The sequence below is a fragment of the Lepisosteus oculatus genome, chromosome 6 (genome assembly GCF_040954835.1).
Source record: "Lepisosteus oculatus isolate fLepOcu1 chromosome 6, fLepOcu1.hap2, whole genome shotgun sequence".
Lineage (NCBI taxonomy): Eukaryota > Metazoa > Chordata > Actinopteri > Semionotiformes > Lepisosteidae > Lepisosteus > Lepisosteus oculatus.
Genome location: NC_090701.1, coordinates 57361081 through 57380289, shown reverse-complemented (window position 1 = coordinate 57380289; position 19209 = coordinate 57361081). Strand labels below are relative to the sequence as shown.

Genomic DNA, 19209 nt, shown 5'->3' with positions numbered 1-19209 from the left:
ACAACTTTCTATAGAATATTAAATATCTTTACTGGTCAGGACCCTCAAATGATTAAAAAAGGATTTAATATTTTAAAAACCGGCTTTGTAGGGGGCGATTATAAATGATTTTGATAAATGTGACAGATGTGATTTTGGGATCATCAAAATACAAAATGCTAGGCTGTGTTTAAACGTCAGTTTATTACATTCATCAAGTTAACCAAAAAGCACATTTCCAACAATGTATTCACAGGTCCAAAAAAATGGTAAATATGAGGTAGATCACACAGGCGACAAGGACGCCACTAGGCTTATCTTTCTTTACACATATATAGAAAAAGAAAAGTATTGAATTTTAAAGCAGCAATTCAAACAATGCATCTCTGGAAATTTCCATAAGCAAATTGCATAAGTTATGTGCACAACTAATTTTCTACAACCAAGAACAAAATACTTCACATCCACTGTTGAATTTCAGTAGTTTTTCTTTATTACCTAATGGATTTAGTATAAGATTAAGACTACTCAGAACTGGCTACCAGTTTCAGCTTGTAGTGCAAGTTTCTGCTTTCTCTAGGCATAGACGTTTCTCAGCCCACACTAACATACAGAACAGTACAAAGTAGATTTCAGTGATGCTGTGCAAAGTGGTCTTGTGTGAAGTTTTAATGCGCCTTCTCACGATATAAAAACATAGCCGAAACCTTCTGCACGTGGTCACCTACAAACTAAAATGATTATCCGCTCAAAACCCTCTTTCAATAAATAATGATCCTTCTCAAAAAAGGATTTTCCTTTTTGTTTTAAATATATTTTTCAAAGTAGAAATGCTAGACATACACAAGTGGTAAAGAAATTTAGGTAGATTCTTTGTGCCTAGGCGACCACATTTACAGAAATATATTAAAGCACTGACAAAGTGACTGCTGATTACAAAATATGAAACCCTAATTGCTGGTAGGGTTGATTTAATATATTATACTAGATTTTGTAAACACTGCTTGTCTCATTTTAAGACAGACCTAACACTAAAACACATCCTTCCCTCTGTACAGATGCAGGAGTAGCAGGTGCCTTCATCCAAATTGGTCTGTGCTCCACGTTTAGAGTAGAGAGTCCTGACCCCAGCGATCCCAGCATGGTGGACTGGACCGCTGGTGCCGAATGTACATCAGGGTGACCAACCACCTCATTTTATAGTCAGTAAGAAAGGCTCAAATGTTAACTGTGTACACAAGGACAACGGCCCTGAGTAAACACAAAGCTGTGAGTTCGGATCAAATCAAAATGTGTACTCATTTTCAATAAAAGTGCCCCTTTCCCATCAACTCATGCCAACGCGAGTCATATAAATTAATGCTAATCCATGCTATCTTTCCTGATATTTTTGCCTTCCCTAAAAGAATGGCTTTAACAGGCCCCTGCTGTAGAAACGTAATTCTAGAGTTCCCCTCTATAGCCTGTAGGATCGCAGCTCGGATCCAAATCTATTTGCAGCCAATTGTCCAGCCCAGTGTCCAAGCCAAGCAAGGCAAAATGATACGAAGCATGTTAGGAAAATAAAAGTAAAAATGCACAATTTCTTTATCCTATTGTCAGTTGTTCTCACTTCAACGTCTAAAACATTTCAGCCCAAAATAACTTTTAAAAGCTCAGCTGTCCACCCAACAGGATCAAAGCAAAAAGACCTTCTGGATAAATAAGCCTTGGGAACTGTAGTCAATCACCATAGCTCCGTAAGACCAGAAGGCCAGAGGGCCCGGGGAAACAGGGGTGCACGTTTTCATTTTTATGGGGTCAGTTAATGAAAATGTGGAGTAAAAAACAGGTCTCTGCAATTCAGGTCTCTCCATCAGTAAGTATCAAGACAATAGCATGATTGGCAACCCTGATTTATAAAAATCAAAGTTTTATATGTAAGGCATATTCTTTGTACTACTCTGTGCAGTTAATATTAAATGTTAGAAAAAAATCTGACCACTTACTGTATTTATTGAAATAGAACTGTTTACTTTGGTCTATGAAAGCTGAAAACTGTGTTGCGTTTACATTCTTACTATATAGTCTCACAAACACACAAACGCTGCGTGTTGTAAAAAACTGAAGGTCAGGTATTCTCGACCGTGTAAAACAACGCGTCAGTGTTGCAGGCATCGCGCAGTGACCTCGACCTAGAGCACCGACACGCCAGCGACGCACGGGGCTTCCACTACGTCATGAGGCACGGCGCAAAGGCATTCGTGTTAGGAGAAATAGCAAACGTGGGTGAAAAAACAGACTCTTTTCAGTCTTGCTCAGCCTTTCCGGGCCTTTAAGAACCAGGGTACCAGGCACGAGGCACACCCCCACAGCCCCCGCCGAGCGAGCGGCAGACAGGAGTCTGCAGCCCCTGGTGATGGGGAGGGGAAGAGCAGGGAGCACACTACAGCACTCACCTGCCAGTCCCCTAGCCCCCTCGGGCTCTGGTGGTTAGTGCCTTTAGTACATTCCATAAGTCAAGAGGACATCCCGTCTAAGTGAAGATAACGGCACGATTCACCTTCATCTGTGCAACGTGTCAGATAAAGCTCATCTTTCAGTCGCAGCAACTGGTGTACGTATAGGCCACATGCGCTGTGCCGCTCTCTCACAGCTGCAGGCTGCTCGAGCATTGCTGTTCTAGGACAGCGCCGACACAACCTTGTCACACAGACACTGAAGCCTGCCTTTCCCCTGCATTGCAACACTGCACAAGATTGTGTTTATACCTGTGTAAAAAACCTGAATGGCGGGGCTGCCTCACTCAACTCTACGAAATGTCACATTCAGGTTGTGGATAACAGTTCACCACTAACAAGGCACATCACATGGCTGGCAACAAGTCACAGTCCAATAGCAGCCATGTCAACGCCGTTTTTTGGCTTGCCCTGCCTCAGCTGCAGGCGATAGGCGGGCTAGAACAAGTTTCATGAAAATAGACTGGTGTTTTCTATCCCTGTTCAACAGCAAAATTGCGCTTTCAGCTTCCCCAGTTGGGAACTTTCCCTGGGCTGCTCTCACATTCTGGAGTCGATCTGCACTGTTTATAAGAAAGGAGGAATGTAGGGAGGGACAGGAGGAGGGAGACACAGACCAACAAAGTCTGCGTGTCAGCACCTGCTCATCCTCAGCTCTGCGCTGCTTAAACACATGATACAATATGAAACAGGAACACTTCACATTCAGAGAACAAGACTAATTATTTCTTCTTTAAAGTATTAAGCTTTTTTTAAACCCCTGAGATGTACTGTACATCTAGTACAGTAAGCATGCGAACCACAGGCTTGTCCCTTGGTCGGCAATCTTTGACGTTTCACACGCCAGGGGGCGCGAGCCCCTCAGAAGAACACCCGAGCCAGCTCCCACGAGCTGCGCACGCAACATCGGATCAGCAGGCGTCCCGCTTTGGGCATCGCCGGACAAGCCCCTCCCACGTGAGCATCCTCAGTCACCTGGGCCGTGAGGCATCTGCACGTGCCCACGTGCCTGACTGAAGCGGAGATTTAGAGAGGCCTCTGGTGCGAAAGTAGTGCAGTTTAAGGTGTGTGGGGCAGGCAGGCAGCCATCTTGTACTGAAAGCAAGAGCGCGAGTAGGTGCCAGATGTGGTCAGAGGCCTACAGCTCTGGGCGGCACGGCTCGGGTTTTGTCCAGAACTGATTGTGGCCAGCGAGCGCTGGGTTACATTCTCCGCATATTGATTATCATCTCGGGCGGCGAGGCGAGGGCGGGCGGGCGCGCTCAGATGTGGCGCCCCGTGAGGAAGTAGAGGGGCCGCTCGTTGCTGCCGTTGGCTGTCCGGAACTCGTCCCGCAGGCGGAACTGCCACTCGTCCTCCAGCTCCAGGCGCACGATGGTCTGGCGCAGGGAGCTGCGGTCCTGGCAGATCACACACAGCGTGGCGCCTGCGGGGGACAGACAGGAGAGGCCGCCAGCGTTACCGCGCGCCGGCAGGGCGGGGGGGCTGCGGGGCTACGCGCACTCCGGGGGCGCGGCGGCGCTCCTCACCTTTGAGGAACTTGAATTTCTTCAGCAGGTCGGCCACCACGAAGGAGTCACAGAGGTAGAGGAACAGCCCGCTGAACACCAGCCCTTCGTGGTCCAGGTTAACAGAGTGTGGCCGGGAGCTCACGTAAAACACCGACACCTGAGGGACGCCACAGAGACCAGTTCACACAGCAGCAGCAGCCACAGGGCCATGTTTCAAGACATCAACACTGCACATTCTTTCCCATTTAAAAAAGCCAAGGTGCTTTATTAACACAGAGAAATTAGAAGTTCTTGTGATAGTCAATAATACCGTCTTGGAAGGGAACAAGTAATAGGTTTATTCCATGCTGAAAAAAAGAAGAAAGAAAACAACGTTTCTTTTTTTCCAGCATGAATAAACCTATTACTTGTTCCTTTGCAGCCTAGGCAGCTACCCACCTGAACTAATATGGTTTTATTAGTTTTACGTATTAGTCTCACGTAAAACAGGAACTCCTTATTCAAAAACCCATTCTGACAATTCTGTCGGCTGAGCCACAGAATGTTTCCAGCAGCCCGTGGAATAAAAGATTTAGAAATGGCAGACTGCTGGTTTCCCAGTTCTCCCAGGGCTTCCAAGATGCTCTAGCATGACCTGCAGAAGAAGCGTCTCGTGTCCTCACCTCTGCACCTATGTTGAGGTAGCTGTCGATGGACAGGACGGGGTTCTTGCTGTTGTAGATAGCCTTGGGGAAGAGCTTGTAGCTGCTGTGCTGCAGGAACTTCTCGAGCAGGAACTGCGCCGGGGCACTCAGGGCCATGTGCTCGCTGTCTGGAGCGCAGACATACTGAGAGGGGCTGATGGAGGCCAGCTTCTCGGACACCTGCAACAATGCACACACACACGCGCGCGTCACAAGGACCGCTGGCACAGGAGGAAACGGACAAAAGGTCCGCACAACCCCCTGCCGATTCCTCACCAGCAGCTTGGGCTTAATGACCAGATCCTTGTGTCCGCCGAAGGGGATGTGCTTCTTCATGAGGCTGAAGTTGTTGAAGCGGCAGATCAGGAGGTCGCTGCTGTTCACCCGCAGGTTGAAGTCCACCTCCTCACAGACGTACCTGAGCATGGGAACAGCCACGAGACGACAAGCTCAAACAAGTTGGTAACACAAGAAAGAGAGTTCGGGCAGGAACGACTTGCTGCCAAGATCAATCAATTTGGGCGGAGCGGTGGCTCTGTGGCTGAGGATCTGCGACTGTGGCTGGGAGGTTGCCGGTTCAAATCCTGCAGCCGGCAGAGGAATCCTACTCCGTAGGGCCCCTGAGCAAGGCCCTTCACCCCAACTGCTCCAGGGGTGCTGTACAATGGCTGACCCTGCGCTCTGACCCCCAGCTTCTCTCCCTGTCTGTGTGTCTCATGGAGAGCAAGCTGGAGTATGTGAAAAGACAATTTCCTAATGCAAGAAACTGTAAAGGGTTAATCAAGTGATCTTACTGTTATTATAATTAATCAGCATCAGCTGTCGCTAATTTGTAATCTCACTTGATGTTACTTCCTCTCATACCCTATGCAATCACCTTCCCTCCCTCATTTACATCTCCGGCATCCCACCTGCACCCCATCTCCCCCTTTACAGCTGCCCCTCAGCCCACATGGATTTAGCCAAAGTTATTGCGACTGAAATGCTCTACAATATAATACACTGGATTCTTGGGTGTTATTCCTAGCGAATTCCTAATTATTCATTGTTGTTTTCTAATCCGTACACCATTGCGTCTCAAAACACGGGACACCGTTACGTACAAACCCTTTCGGACACTTGAGAAAAGGTCGCTTTCGATGAATCAAGAGTGTCGAGGTGAGAATCTGTAGTTCCCCCAATTATACTGGGGAGTCACAAACGTCTTCTGGGTCCCGTGCATGTTCACATACAAGAAAGCGCTCCGAGCCGAAGGAAGCTCCGCCCCGGCCCCGGCCCCAGCCCCCCTGCCCACCTGTTGAGGTCGTACTGCACGTTCTGGGTGAGGTCCACGTTGAGGAGCACGAAGTCGTGGACGTGGCAGCGAGAGAAGCCGGTGCCGGGCCCCCGTCTGCGCAGGCGGCTGCTCCACTTGCGCACGCCGCACATGGCGTACAGAGTGACCTTGGGCGTGGCCTCCGCGTGCTGGATCACCGACTTCAGGGACACGTTCCTGAAACCGGGGCCTGCGTCGGCTGCCTCGCTGCGGGGGAGAGGCAGGTCAGATCACAGTCGCCCACGACCTCACGCTCTCCGCAGGCGGACAGTGGAACGCGGCACTTTTCTTCTCAAGTCGGAAACAATCAACCAGAGGGAAAGGCCCTGACCGGGGAGCGGATTATCCCCGAGGACGCGGTGTTTCTACTGAGGGCGTGTCAGACATCAAGAACGGAATCACCCAAGTGCCCTCCTGTGGCAGAAGCTCTTTCACAATGCCTTCTTTGTTGGCGTGGGAGGAACACGCGATCAGGTCCCCACGTCAGACCGTGCTGATTTGGAAAATTAAATTGTATCCCAAACGAGTGCTCTCTGTTTGCCCTGCCGTGTCCATCGTGGGGGTGGCTGCTCTTTACCTGCCAGTGTCCTGGGGACTGTGCGAATTCCAAAGGACGCAGGAGTCATCCATCATGATGACGAATGGCCAGACATCTTGCCTCTTCACCCCCTGCTCCTCCAGGCGGTTCCTCTCCAGCTCCAGGTTGTGGTAGGACAGCTCCTTGATCATAAACCTGGTGGCTCCTGCAAAGTGTGGCCACAGTTAATGCGAGAAAAACTTCAGGGCCTACCAGTTGTTACATGATAGTGTCATCATAATTCAACATCAAAGAAGGCAGCACTTGAGACAAATCGAAAACACAAATACTACTTATGAAGAAGCCTTGGGCATTTATTTTGTCACATCTTCACATTTTCTAGACAATGCAGGGAGGCAATTTAAAGGAGAAACAAAATGGTAGGACATATAGAAAGGTCTCATTTCAGGCACTGTGTACAAATCACAAGTCGTTGTGTAAAGGAAAAAATACTGCTGCCTTTGAATCCTTCCAGCAAAGAGCAACCAGATATGAGCTTACAAGTATTCAAAATCCTCAAAAACTGAGCACAGTGGACTACTTCATGAACCATGGGGCACAAGTGGACACTTCATGGGCGTACATTTAAAACTAACATCAGGAGGCACTTCTTTGTGGGTTGTGAGTATGGAAGCAGCTGCCTACCACACAGCTGAAGGCCAGGTGCGTGCATGAGCACAGAGAAGCAGCAGCACCTTCAGCAGCACCGAGGGAAGGGCCTGGCCCAGGAGCACTCACCCACTCCGGCGCTGTTGAACATGGCGGGCAGGACGAGCAGGATGTGGTTGGGCCAGTACTTGCGGTACAGGGGCATCTCGTACTCCTTCACCACCAGGATGTGGAGGTGGGCAGCGCCCTCTAGTGCGTGGAAGATGTTGAGGAGCCCGTGCTCGTGGCGCCCAGTGGTGGGAGTGAAGATGGGGCTCTTCAGCAAGCTCGGATCCTGGGGAACACACCACCTCTCACTCCCTTGCACAAGAGCACTTGAAAATCCCATTCAAATCGCCCGTTTGACCTCTTAACCATCTGCCACAGGATCAGTTCAAAAAGGGATGCATGCCAGAAAATATGATTACAAATCAATAGGCTTTGTGTACTTTCAAATAGCTGATCTCATTTATCATTATCAGACCCTTCATCTACCCCTCTTCATGCACAGGCCTGTCTTGGCTCTTGAATGTCATGGGTGCCACCAGGGGTGTCCCTGTGACCGGAGTGCTCTCCTGGCTGTGAAGCGCTCACCTTGTCGGACACCAAGGGTAGCACCATGCTCTCCAGGTGGCTGCCCTGCTGGCTGAAGATGAAGAACCGCTCCTTGGACTTGGGGATGACGAAATGCAGCTGGACCTCCTCACCCAGCATGGAGGAGGAGAAGGTGAAGGTGTGGAAGGTGCAGTCGGACAGCTGGGCACACAGAGTACAGATTAGTGCCCCAGCCACTCGCCCTGCTCATTGATACAGGCGTCCATGACACCAGCCACACATCTGGCACAATATTTTTCCATTGCAATACAACTTTCCAAAGGAAATGTTTGTTTTGAAGACATGCTATCTTTGTGTGTGTACTAGCCCATTGCTGCTGCCTCTGCACATTTATGGAACAAGTTAACTATTCATCTCGTTTCCTCAACAGAGCAGGCTGACCTCCAACCACGAGACACATTAGAGTTGAAACGTGGGCAAACGAAACAACAGACATGCTTCTCTTGGAAGGGAACAGTAACATATTCACTGCACAGTATTTTCAAGCCCTCTTTCCTGGTGAGGGTGACACTCCAGGGGCAGATTGGCAGAATAACGTCACTGGGAAGCAGACTGACCTGAGTGGCTGGGGTGGCTTCTGTATAATGTTGGCACTGTTCACAGCGATGAAAGGTATTGTAGGCAGCATACTTGGTTAACATTATTGACACAGTCTCTCGCTTGGCAGGCACTTCTTGCTTGACCTCCTTGTGATAGCCTGGGAAAAGCGAAATGTATCAATAAATACGACTGTAGGCTGTGGATTCATGTCACTGTGCTCTAATCTAAAACCCACAGGTACACAGTGTGAGGAACAGTGTAATTGGATCTGTGAGACCGCAGCTCTTTGACGGCATCTCATTAACCGCAGCAGAATGTGATTACAGCAAAGGACAGACAAGAAATCAGCCTCTGGGCCAGAATTTCCAGGTCCGCTTCAGACCTCCTCAGGGATACCAGGTACAAGACCCTGTCGCCCTTCAGATGAAACATTAAACAAGCATCCTGACAACGAGGCCATTACATATTCACACGGAAGAGTATGAATCTTACACCCGGTGTCATGGCTAAAGCTCGTTCTGGGTTTGCACAATATGGCCTCCCCACATCTCCCCCTTAATTCTGCAGGTGAATTTCTCACTTGTTCCTGCTCCTGCTCGTTCGTGTCAAAAAGGAATTATATTAATTACCTTGCAAGGACTTGTTCGGCTTGTCTGTGTAGACAGGACTGCTGTGGCGAAACTTGGGATCCCGGGGAAGGAGGTCAAAGGGCATCTTTCGGATAGCTTCAACATCTGGCCACTGGTCAGTCGTGGGCTGGGTGGACTCGGAGACGTCCGGCACTTCTGCAAGCATTCAAGCTTGATATCAGAGGCAGACTTGAACAGTAATTAGCATGACTTAGCAAGGCGTCGCATTTAGCACTGAAGAAGCTCAGAGCAGCGATGAGGCAGACTGTGCTGGTAGATAGTGTTTATTGGTAGAAAGTGGTTTTAAAAAGGAATACTGTAAACTAAAAGCATTGTTTTCTCCGTATAATTGACATTATTGCACATGCAAACAAATGAGGGCACTGCTGTGAGTTCTCCCTGTATTAAAGTTTGTTTTTTTATTCTCAGTCGAGCATTTTCTTTACTTTTCTACATCCCGTTTTCATTACTATTATAAATGCAGCACTAATATCCTGTCATAAAGTTTTTAACAGCACAGTAATAAAATAAATAAATTCAGTTTGCTCACTCTGTTGCCCGTTTCCACGAGACACGTGAGACCTGAGACTGCGACAGCCCAGGGGACCAAGAGGGTGTGTGTTATTCAGCACAGAACTCTGGTAACAGGTCTCCACACAACGCACCACACACCTAAGGCTTTCCTGAAGGAAACTGAAGAACTGAAGGCACAGAAACACGCCAAGCTGTGCCCATACTGTACAGGCCGGGTGAAGCAGACCTGCGAGATGACGATGTGCAGGTGAGGGCCTCTATTTACTCTCCTGCTAGGCAGCAGGCAAAGATAACAATAAATAATAGTTTTGCGTAAGCTGGCAAAATCACACACTTATAGAACTGACAAATACCGGGGTTTTACTGTATACCTTAGTGAAGATGCAAATATTCAAAGTGGAGAATTTATGGGTAAGTGTTTTTTATACCTCGTCGAATGAACAGCCACTGCAGTTATAACTGTTTGCAGTCAAGTTCCCACTGTTCTCAATGTCCCAAGCTGTTTCTTGCCACACAACCGTCCATTAGGAGGAAGGCTGCAACACTTCATTGTAAATCTCACAAATCAAAGTGGGTTTTCACCAGAAACAGCTTGAGTTCTGGAAATGTGCAACTGAGCTTTTCTCCTGCATGGATCTTTGGGGTGGAGTGGTGGCTCTGTGGCTCAGGGTCTGTGCCTGTGGCCGGAAGGCTGCTGGTTCAAATCCCGCAGCCGGCAGAGGAATCCTACTCCGTTGGGCCCCTGAGCAAGGCCCTTCACCCCAACTGCTCCAGGGGCGCTGTACAATGGCTGACCCTGCACTCTGACCCCCAGCTTCTCTCCCTGTCTGTGTGTCTCATGGAGAGCAAGCTGGGGTATGCAAAAGACAATTCCTAATGCAAGAAATTGTAAAGGGTTAATAAAGTGATATTATTATTATTAAAACGGAGAGCAGGAGGCCGAGAATGTGTTCTGCGCATTGTGGAGCTCGAGCCGAACGAGATACCGTTTCTCGAGCTGCGGGGAATCTGACAAAACCAATAGCTGATCAATTCCCAACCAGACCAGCGAGAAAAGCCTGAATGTGTTCCTGTAGTGCAGCTCAGCACCAGTCATACCACAAGGAGCTCCACTCACCCTCCTCCAGCTCCTCCTCGTCGTACACGTCCACCTCCAGCAGGCGGATCAGCATGCGGAACAGGATCCTCAGGAACTGCAGGTAGGCTCCCGTCTTCCCCACCTGGGCAGGCAGACAGACAGGTTGCGCTTCAAAGACAGGCCAGCCGCTCCGCCGGCCAACAGGAAGGAGAACTTTTCCCACAGGTAACATGAGGTTAACAACAGGCTATTTCAAACAGGACTAGAAAAAACAACAACACATTTTTAGAAAAGCCCAGTGTCGGCAGATGTTTCCGTTTCTCGATTCTGATCTCAGCTCCCCCTCTCATCGAAAAAACAGACCAGGAAACTGGACCCAGCAGAAAAGTAAAAAGAAGAGAAGGGTTTTGGCCTGCTTCAGGTGTGTGAAGGCAGCCCGCAGCTCTGAAAAGTTCTCCTGTACTTTGACTTTTCTGCGTGGCGTTTTCCTGGGCTCCCTGCTCGTGTCCGGGCGCGGGCGCAGGCGGCGGGCCTTGCCTGGGGAGGGCCGGTGAGCAGCAGGCGCCGGGGGTGCAAGCTCGCCCCCTCCTGGCCGGGCTGGGCGCTGTAGTCGGCGTGGTGCTGGCGGGCCGTGGTCCACTGGCGGTAGTAGAGGGACTGCTGCGCGCTGCCGAGCTCCCCATGGAAGAGGGGCCGCAGGGGGCTGCTCCAGCTCACGTCCGCGTGGGGCAGGAGGGAGAAGGAGTGCATCTGGCCGGCCCTCTCCCCCACAAACAGCTTGTAGGCGGCCCGCGAGAGGATGACCACGCGCGGCTGGGCGGCCGGGCTGCTGCGGCCCCCTCCGGTGGACTGGCTAGGCCTCTGCGAGGAGGAGGAGGAGGAGGAGGAAGCCGTGCTGGACGAGGACGGCTGGGGGGCGGCGGCAGTGCCGTTGCTGGCCAGCTGGCTCTCCTGCGAGTCGCACTCCTGCTTCAGCCCCTCGTCCTCCAGGCTGCTGCCCACCTTCTGGAAGCCGGAGCCGGAGCCGGCCGGCCTCTGGGAGGAGTCCGCCACGCTGGAGGAGCTCACCCCGTTCTCCGCGATGGAGCCTGCGGGACAGCCAGGGCAAGAGAGGCTCCAGAAGGCGGCAGCGCTGCACCCCCCAGGGCCGCTCGCTCCCCCGGACAATGACTCGTTTTCGGAAGGGAGAACAATCACAGGCCGACGTGCACCAACACACACAGACACAGGTGTAATACAATGTTTATTCTAAACGACAGTCTAAAAGAGGAAATGTGATTTTTGAACAGGAAATTTGCACGGCAGATGTGCTTACTCGGAGATTCTTGTGCACGGATTTTTAGATATTCTGGACCTTTTTGAGCCTTTCAAATGTTGGAGTGACATTCACAATGACACCAAGTCAAGCTGTTTCTCCTTCTTCATATGTCTGATCTTTGAAAAGCAATTCTATAAATTATCAAAATAATTAAAAGTAAAGCAAAGAAACAATTCATTAAGTAAAACAAATGTTTTCACTGAGTTGTCACAGTTGTGCCCCGAGCCCGCCGTTACCCCACCTGAGCCCTGTGCCCTGAGCCCGCAGTTACCCCACCTGAGCCCTGTGCCCTGAGCCCGCAGTTACCCCACCTGAGGTGCCTGTGACAGCACTGCCGTTACTCTGGGGCCTCTCCAGGTCAATGTGCAGCTCATCGGGGTCGTGCTCGCTGCAGGCCGCCTTGTCCAGCTCCTGCTCGGACAGCCCCATGGTCCCCAGCGGCTCCTGCACCGCCCCACGCGACACATGGGTACAGGCCAGCCCTACTTCCTGCTCCAGGGCGGTGCGCGTCAGGTAGCTGGAGTCGATCAGCCTCAGGTCACAGTACTTGAGAGACCTGAGAAGCCAGGAAAGGCAATCGCGTGAGCAGGCCACATGGGACCCCAGGCTCACGGCACCCGAGGGCCTGGCTAGTCATTGGGAAGGGCGGAGAACGAGATGCAGCCCAGTGGTGCTGGTCAGACGGACCAGTAGGTGGCACTCTTCCCTCCACACACTGGAGTCCCATGTTGACAGGCTAAGCAGCATGAGAAACCCAAACTGTGTCCATGTACATCTGTGGTAAAGATCTCGTCACACTCTTTCAGACAGGGCGGGTGCGCTCACCTTTGTGTGGGAAAGACGGGGCTAAGAAAACAAAAAATTTCTGGGGAATTACCCGTCTCTTTCCATTTTTAATTTTCTCTGGAGATGAGGCAGCTTTGTGATGAGTGCTCATGCAAAATTTCTGCTTGTTTTCTGCTCATACACCACTGGCTGGTTCAATCGGAGAACAGTTGTGACGCACTGTGATCCCGACATGTTACAAACACTAACATTCAAGCAGCACTCCTTGGGATGAGCTGGTTTCAAGCTTTTTCTCTCTACCAGATGGCTCTACAAATACTCCAAATTAATCCTTAGATGTGAGTGTTAAATTGTATGGTAAAAAAACCCTCTATGTCCTTACTTCCTCCATGAACAGGATGACTGCGTATACGTTACTTCCTCAACAAGCTCTTGTTCAGATCTTTTCCGCAATAATTAACCTGAAGGCACCCCGAAACGCCGGTTTTCCCCGCCGCAGCTCGGACACACTGAGCAGTGAAGCCCTGCCGCACGCTGGGAGGCCTACCTTGGGAACGTTTCCCCCAGGGGGTCTTTCCCGGTCAGGATCACGATGCACGGCAGCCCCTCCAGCTCTTCGTAGGTGTGGGGCACCCAGTCTTCGTTTTCACAGCCCCTCCAGGTCTGAGACAGACAGCGCGTTTTCATTAGAGAGGGGGAGCGATCAGATCATTCCCTGGGGCTTCTCCGACGTTACGGCTGCATTTCCGCCGCCCCCAGCCGCTGCCGAGCGAATACCTGGCCTGGAGAACAGCCTACAGCCGGACCCCCTCTACAAGAGCAGAACGGACGCCTACACTTCCCCATTCTCCCCGTCACGGCCAAGCTGAATTCACCGAGCCCGGCGCGAGAGGAGCCGCGCGGTCACACGCGCGCGCGGGGCTGGGGGCCCTCACCTTGAGCCGGGCGACGAAGTGCTTGGCCAGGCTGAGCTCGGCGGAGGGGCTGCCCAGCATGACCTCGAAGCGGAACTGCAGGCCCAGCTTGTCCCGCACCTCCTCCAGCCGCTCGCGCGCCAGCATGGCCAGCTGCAGCGAGGGCACGCGGATCAGCAGCATGTGGCCGCGCCCGCTCTTGTCCCGGCCCGGGGCGCTGATGAGGTCGTCCACGATGCCCAGGGTCTCGGGGGTGGCGTGGTCCCGCAGGGAGGAGACGGCGACCAGCGCCATCATGGCCTCGGTGTACTGCTGGATCAGAAGGTAACTCCGGATTACCATGCTGTGCAAGCGAGGGTACCTGTCACGTGAGGACACAACATGCTTTAGACCAGCAGCCGGGGACAGATCTCCGTTAGAAAAGACTGCGGCGCCTGCAGCCGCGCTGGCTCGGACAGGCTCGCCCCGTGCAGCAGCCACCCCGAGGCGCTTCGCCTCGCTAGCAGAGCCATTCTGCTCCCGGGCAGCAGCCGAGCACGCGCTGCAAAATGTCTCCCCGCAGGCGGGTCACCCCGGGGGAAGAGCATTTCCCCCCCGCAACAAAAACACAATTCATTTCCCTTCCGCCTGCTTCTCCTGTGCTCTGCCCTGAGCAGACAACAGCAACACGGCTGCTCCACTCAACTCCAGTCAACATGAGGGACTGGGGGCGACATCCCACATCATTTATATATAATACAATATAATATAATAATAAAAAATTAAATAAATTTAAAGTGCACTGCAAGAACAATAATGAACCTGTCAGTCTTCATTTAATGGACACTTCAATGCATCACCTTTTAGTGAAATGAGCTCCTTTTAATTACTTTTTCCATGAGAGCAACACAGACTGTGGCTTTTAAAAGCGCTGTAACATTGTTTAAAATAATGCTCTCTATTCAAACCACAAAACAAAAAAAATCAAGTACAAGGGCTTGGACAACAGAGAATCGCAGGAGATAAAATGGTGGATCTCTTACACCGGGGCACTTGTACCCAGAGATTTTCATTTCCATCCCAGGTTTCATCAAGCTGTTTCTACATTCTGCGTGTAATTATCTGCTCTCTGAAGAAGAGCTAGGCAGCGCACGCTTAAGAGAACGATATTCCTGCTCTGTGACTTAGGTGAAATTGTTCACCCACGCAGAGTACTGAATAAGAAAGTGACCAGAAAACACTTTAACCTATCAAAACATGAGTATCTGTAAAAAAATAAATGGATATTAAATCAGCAAAACCCAAATTAAATACCTTACAAATGATAACAAAAAAGTCAAGAACACAGTTAACTCCCTAATGTCAAAATAAAGAGGTTAATATCAATAAGGCTGACAAGGTACCTCTCCAGCAGGGTGTTGACCATTTTTTCAAAGGCATCGTCACACCTCAGGATGGGGCTGGCCATCCCCCACTGCAGGGAGCGGCTGTAGTCCCCGAGGCCGAAGTAGACCTGCTCCTCGGGGCCGCACTCCTCCTGGGGAGGAACAACGACAGCAGGGGGTGAGCGGCCCAGCCCCGCCGTCTCCCACCAGCGTGACAAGGCGGAGTGGGGCCCAGGCTCTCACCGGCGCTTCACCGTGCTGGGGCCAGCTCGCTTGTGCTGACGTGCCCCAAGGCTGAAACTGCCGGGGGGGGGGTTGGGAAACTTCCTCTGAGGTGACGAGTCGAGAGGCTCGTGTCCCGTTTTCTCGCTCGCAGCACGAGAGCAACGCGCGGTCAAGACCGAGAGCCGGGCGGGAGCAGGGGCACTCACCAGGCTCTCCGGCGCTGGCCAGTGCACCTCGTTGTAGATGCCGATCCTGGACTGCTGCGTCTGCAGTGTGAAGGGGAAGGAGCTGACCTGCAGCACCAGCAGGTTGGTGGTGCTCAGGACCTCCCTGCAGTTGATCACCCTGTCCGCCAGCCCCTGCAGCTCCCCGTGAGACACCGAGCCCGCCATCAGGCTGCAGGAAAAACACACGAGATAAGATCACTTTATTGGTCATATACAATTTCTTGTATAAGGAATTCCTTTTTTTTGCATACCCCAGCTTGCTCTCCATGAGACACACAGACAAGGAGAGAAGCTTGGGGTCAGAGTGCAGGGTCAGCCATTTCTACGGCGCCCCTGGAACAGTTGGGGTGAAGGGCTTTGCTCAGGAGCCCAGTGGAGTAGGATTCCTCTGCGACCGCGGGATACGAACCGGCAACCTTCCAGCCACAGGAACAGATCCTGAGCCACAGAGCCACTGCACCGCACAGCGCTCGCCCAGGATTCGCTCTTAAACATCTTAGCAAACAGATCTGGGTTTACTGCAACATCAACTGCACTTTTAAACTAAACACTCTGACCAATCTAATTCAACTGCAACAGGAAATAAGAGTGTTATATCATGAAGGTCAGGGAACATGGCCCATTCTGATGTCACCACTCTCTCGTGATGTGCATTCTGACTAGTCCTGCCTCTCTCCTATTCATGTCTCCTTGCTGCTCCATTCTGTCCCTTTGTTAGTGAAGAAAAATCCTCACCAATCCTCCCCCTCCACTTCCTGGTGGGCCGTGAAACAGCTCCAAGAGTCATCAGATTAACGGCTGAATTTAGCTCCGCAGTTTTCACATGACAGAGGAGGTGTGTCAGTGCAATTCAGTGATCAGGGACAGACTTCTGCTAAACGTTTTAACAAGTCATTTGCTTCGCCTGTTGACGTCTACCTGGTCAGATCCACGTGTGAGTTGTCATGAATGAGGACAAACAGGGTGTAGGGGTTCTGCTTGACCTTCCTCATGAAGGCCTCGAATTTGCTGTGGACGTCACTGTCCAGGCGGACGACGTATTTGTCGGACTTCTGAGTGGCGGAAGACGCATCCTCCAGACCCAAGTCCAGGAGAACCCCTGCGCGGGGAAAGCAAGGTAAAACGGAAGCAGGAAGAAGCGGGTTACCATTTCGAAAGGCGGTGGAATCTGTCTTTTACTGAACTTGAAAGTAAAGAACACCGTCGTGTCGTCGCATTGAAACACGAAGATCGCCTCTTCACACCCCCTCGCCCCAGGTTTCGCACACACCTGACTGTTGGATGCGCTGCGCAGTCTGATGCACCAGGACCTCGGAGGGCGGCACCAGGACCAGGAAGTCCACCTTCGAGAAGCGGCCCAGGTCCAGGCTCTGGCTACCTGAGTCGGCGATGGAGCACACCTGGGACAGCAGCCTGCGGGCCGCCACCAGCTGGGGGGGGTAGATCTGGAACACGTCGCCCACGGGGCCTGAGGAAGGAGAAGGTTAATCTTCCCTACGGATTCGCCGCGGGAGCGGGACAGCGGGGGGGGGAGCTGGGCCTCACCCGTGTCGGCGTCCGGCAGCATCGCGGCGGCTTCCTGCGACTCCACGCAGTCCCCCACGTCCCCCTGGAAAGGCGGAGTGACCCGGTCGCCTCTCCTCTTCTGGAACCTCGCCAGCTGCCTGTCCAGATTGTCTCCTGGAGAGAGCACAAGCACCGCCACGCTCAGCTCACCCTTCTCACACGGGAGGAACCAAAGCGCCGTTTCCTGTATCGTGCCGCCGGTCCGCGGTCGAAGAAGCCCTGCGACATGTTGTATTCAAAATTACCCCCCCACCCCCACCCAAGCCGGTTTTCAAGGCATTATAACTTCTTCTTCGAGAAAATGCTGTTGCACATGACTCAGAACATGAATCGTTATGTCCCAGCACGAGGCACGTATCTCAAGCCGAGTACACTATTCCTTACAGGTACTAACACCCCTTTACAGGTCATGTTGCTAGAAGTAATATTATTTATGGGTGTAAGCTGGATTAATAATGGGACTCAGGGCACTGTACTTGGTAGCTCTAAGTGAAACACACACTCTCTCTAACTTACGGCCCCTGATTGACTCTACTCCATTAATTCTTGTGGGCAAACCTCTCGCTTCAATGTGCATGGGCAACATTTCTAAGCTTTTACAGCCCCGAACCTACATACTTAATGGGAAAAATTCTCCTATATACACAGTATATAGTATACATATATACATGCTACATGTTGCAACTTTCAGGTCCCTAACCCCAACATGTATGTCGGGGAGCGCCAGCTCAGTATGTAGACTGAAACCTCAGCCCCTCTGACACCTTCAAGAGGTCGATCCACACGGCCCAGAGAGACCCCCAACCCAGCAGGCCACAGCACCCATCTGATCGGCCCTCTTGCCCCATGACACTCTGCTACAATGGCATCGCTGCCCAGGACTCAGTTTCCTGCCCCGTCCAGCCTCGGCAACACGTAGTCACATCACGACGCTCAGAGAGCTCCTACCGAGAGAGGTGGCTCGGAAGTGAGAGGCGAGGATGCTGACTTTGCCCGTGATGAGCTCATAGCTGATCTCCTTCAGGAACTCGTTGGTGGTCAGCATGCTCTCAGCAAGAGCTCTGGACTGATATTTTCCTGCACGAGTAGAAAACACACATACAGTTCAGCGACGCTTTCATATTAGAATCCTCGAAACATTAAAACTCCACTTCTTCTACCACATCTATATTTCTTTTTATGTGCCAAATCAATATAATATACTTTATTTAATAATTTTACTATCTATGAATAATTTAATTTTAAAAAAGGATTCAAATGTACTTATTTCACTTTTTATCCACATCTTAAAAGGCCAATCCTAGTTTATTTTTTTATTTTTTGTTCCTGCCGCTGTTAAAGAGACAGCAGACGGTGCAGTTTAAAAGATTGCACAAAAGAAAACCTCTCGAGCCTCTGTACCACAGTTCTGCATTGTGCGTCAACCACGCTCCCCCTTTGGGAAAACACAGCATCAAGCATCAAGAAGAGCCCCCCTTTCTAAATGGGGACCCATCTTACCCCCCCGGAACGCCACTAAGCCACCTCCCCCAGAAACAAACCAAAGCTGGTGCCAATATGACCATATTCTATTTAGACAATCTCAATTCAGACTTGCTTCTCTTACCCCTTTTCAAAAGTCACAGATTGCTATGATCTTTCAAAAAGCCAGTGGAAACTTGAGTGTTTCCTGCCAGTGACACTTGGGCTTCAGGACAAAACCCTGCTCGTCGAGAACTTGCAGTAACAAGAGACGGAGCCCCAGGGAAGACTGGGGGCGATTCCGTTTTCCACTGAGCCACCTCTTCCGTTCAGTAGAATATACAACACATTCAGGTTTCATGTCTGCGCTCCAGCTTCCATGTCAGTTTAATCTGTCTGTCCTTCACCCTCATCCTGTTCATGCTGCACACACAGACCAGTACGACTCCTTTAAAAATCAGTGTCTGGAAAAAGTTTAACCTTAACCCCACTCCTCAGTGGACAGATAACACCTATCTCCAGACTGCGGCTCTGGTCAAATTCTTACATCCAGCTTCCTTTAGTACAGGTCTGATCTCCTTGAACACATGATTCTGTGTGTGTGTGTGCGTGCGCACACGTGCGTTTCTGTGTGTGTGTGTGCGTGCGCACACGTGCGTTTCTGTGTGTGTGTGCGTGCGCACACGTGCGTTTCTGTGTGTGTGTGTGCGTGCGCACACGTGCGTTTCTGTGTGCGTGCGC

The 19209-nt window shown here is 51.1% G+C and overlaps 1 protein-coding gene across 5 annotated transcripts in view; it reads right to left on the bottom strand.

Moving 5' to 3' along the window:
• Positions 1–164: 164 nt before the first annotated feature.
• The window catches only part of greb1l (GREB1 like retinoic acid receptor coactivator), a 68393-nt gene continuing 49348 nt past the window's right edge, over positions 165–19209 (bottom strand). For all 5 annotated transcript variants that reach the window (XM_069191634.1, XM_069191633.1, XM_069191637.1 and 2 more), the window contains 21 exons: positions 17956–18084; positions 16987–17121; positions 16712–16909; positions 16360–16540; positions 15421–15610; positions 15008–15141; positions 13647–13986; positions 13259–13374; positions 12237–12481; positions 11145–11695; positions 10647–10749; positions 8996–9151; positions 8384–8523; positions 7806–7967; positions 7302–7506; positions 6564–6729; positions 5966–6193; positions 4948–5089; positions 4651–4851; positions 4007–4145; positions 165–3903 (listed from right to left, as the gene is read on the bottom strand). In XM_069191634.1, the coding sequence (XP_069047735.1) occupies positions 3740–3903; positions 4007–4145; positions 4651–4851; positions 4948–5089; positions 5966–6193; positions 6564–6729; positions 7302–7506; positions 7806–7967; positions 8384–8523; positions 8996–9151; positions 10647–10749; positions 11145–11695; positions 12237–12481; positions 13259–13374; positions 13647–13986; positions 15008–15141; positions 15421–15610; positions 16360–16540; positions 16712–16909; positions 16987–17121; positions 17956–18084 (4025 nt within the window). In that variant the 3' untranslated portion in view covers positions 165–3739. The remainder of the gene's footprint in view (positions 3904–4006; positions 4146–4650; positions 4852–4947; positions 5090–5965; positions 6194–6563; positions 6730–7301; positions 7507–7805; positions 7968–8383; positions 8524–8995; positions 9152–10646; positions 10750–11144; positions 11696–12236; positions 12482–13258; positions 13375–13646; positions 13987–15007; positions 15142–15420; positions 15611–16359; positions 16541–16711; positions 16910–16986; positions 17122–17955; positions 18085–19209) is intronic.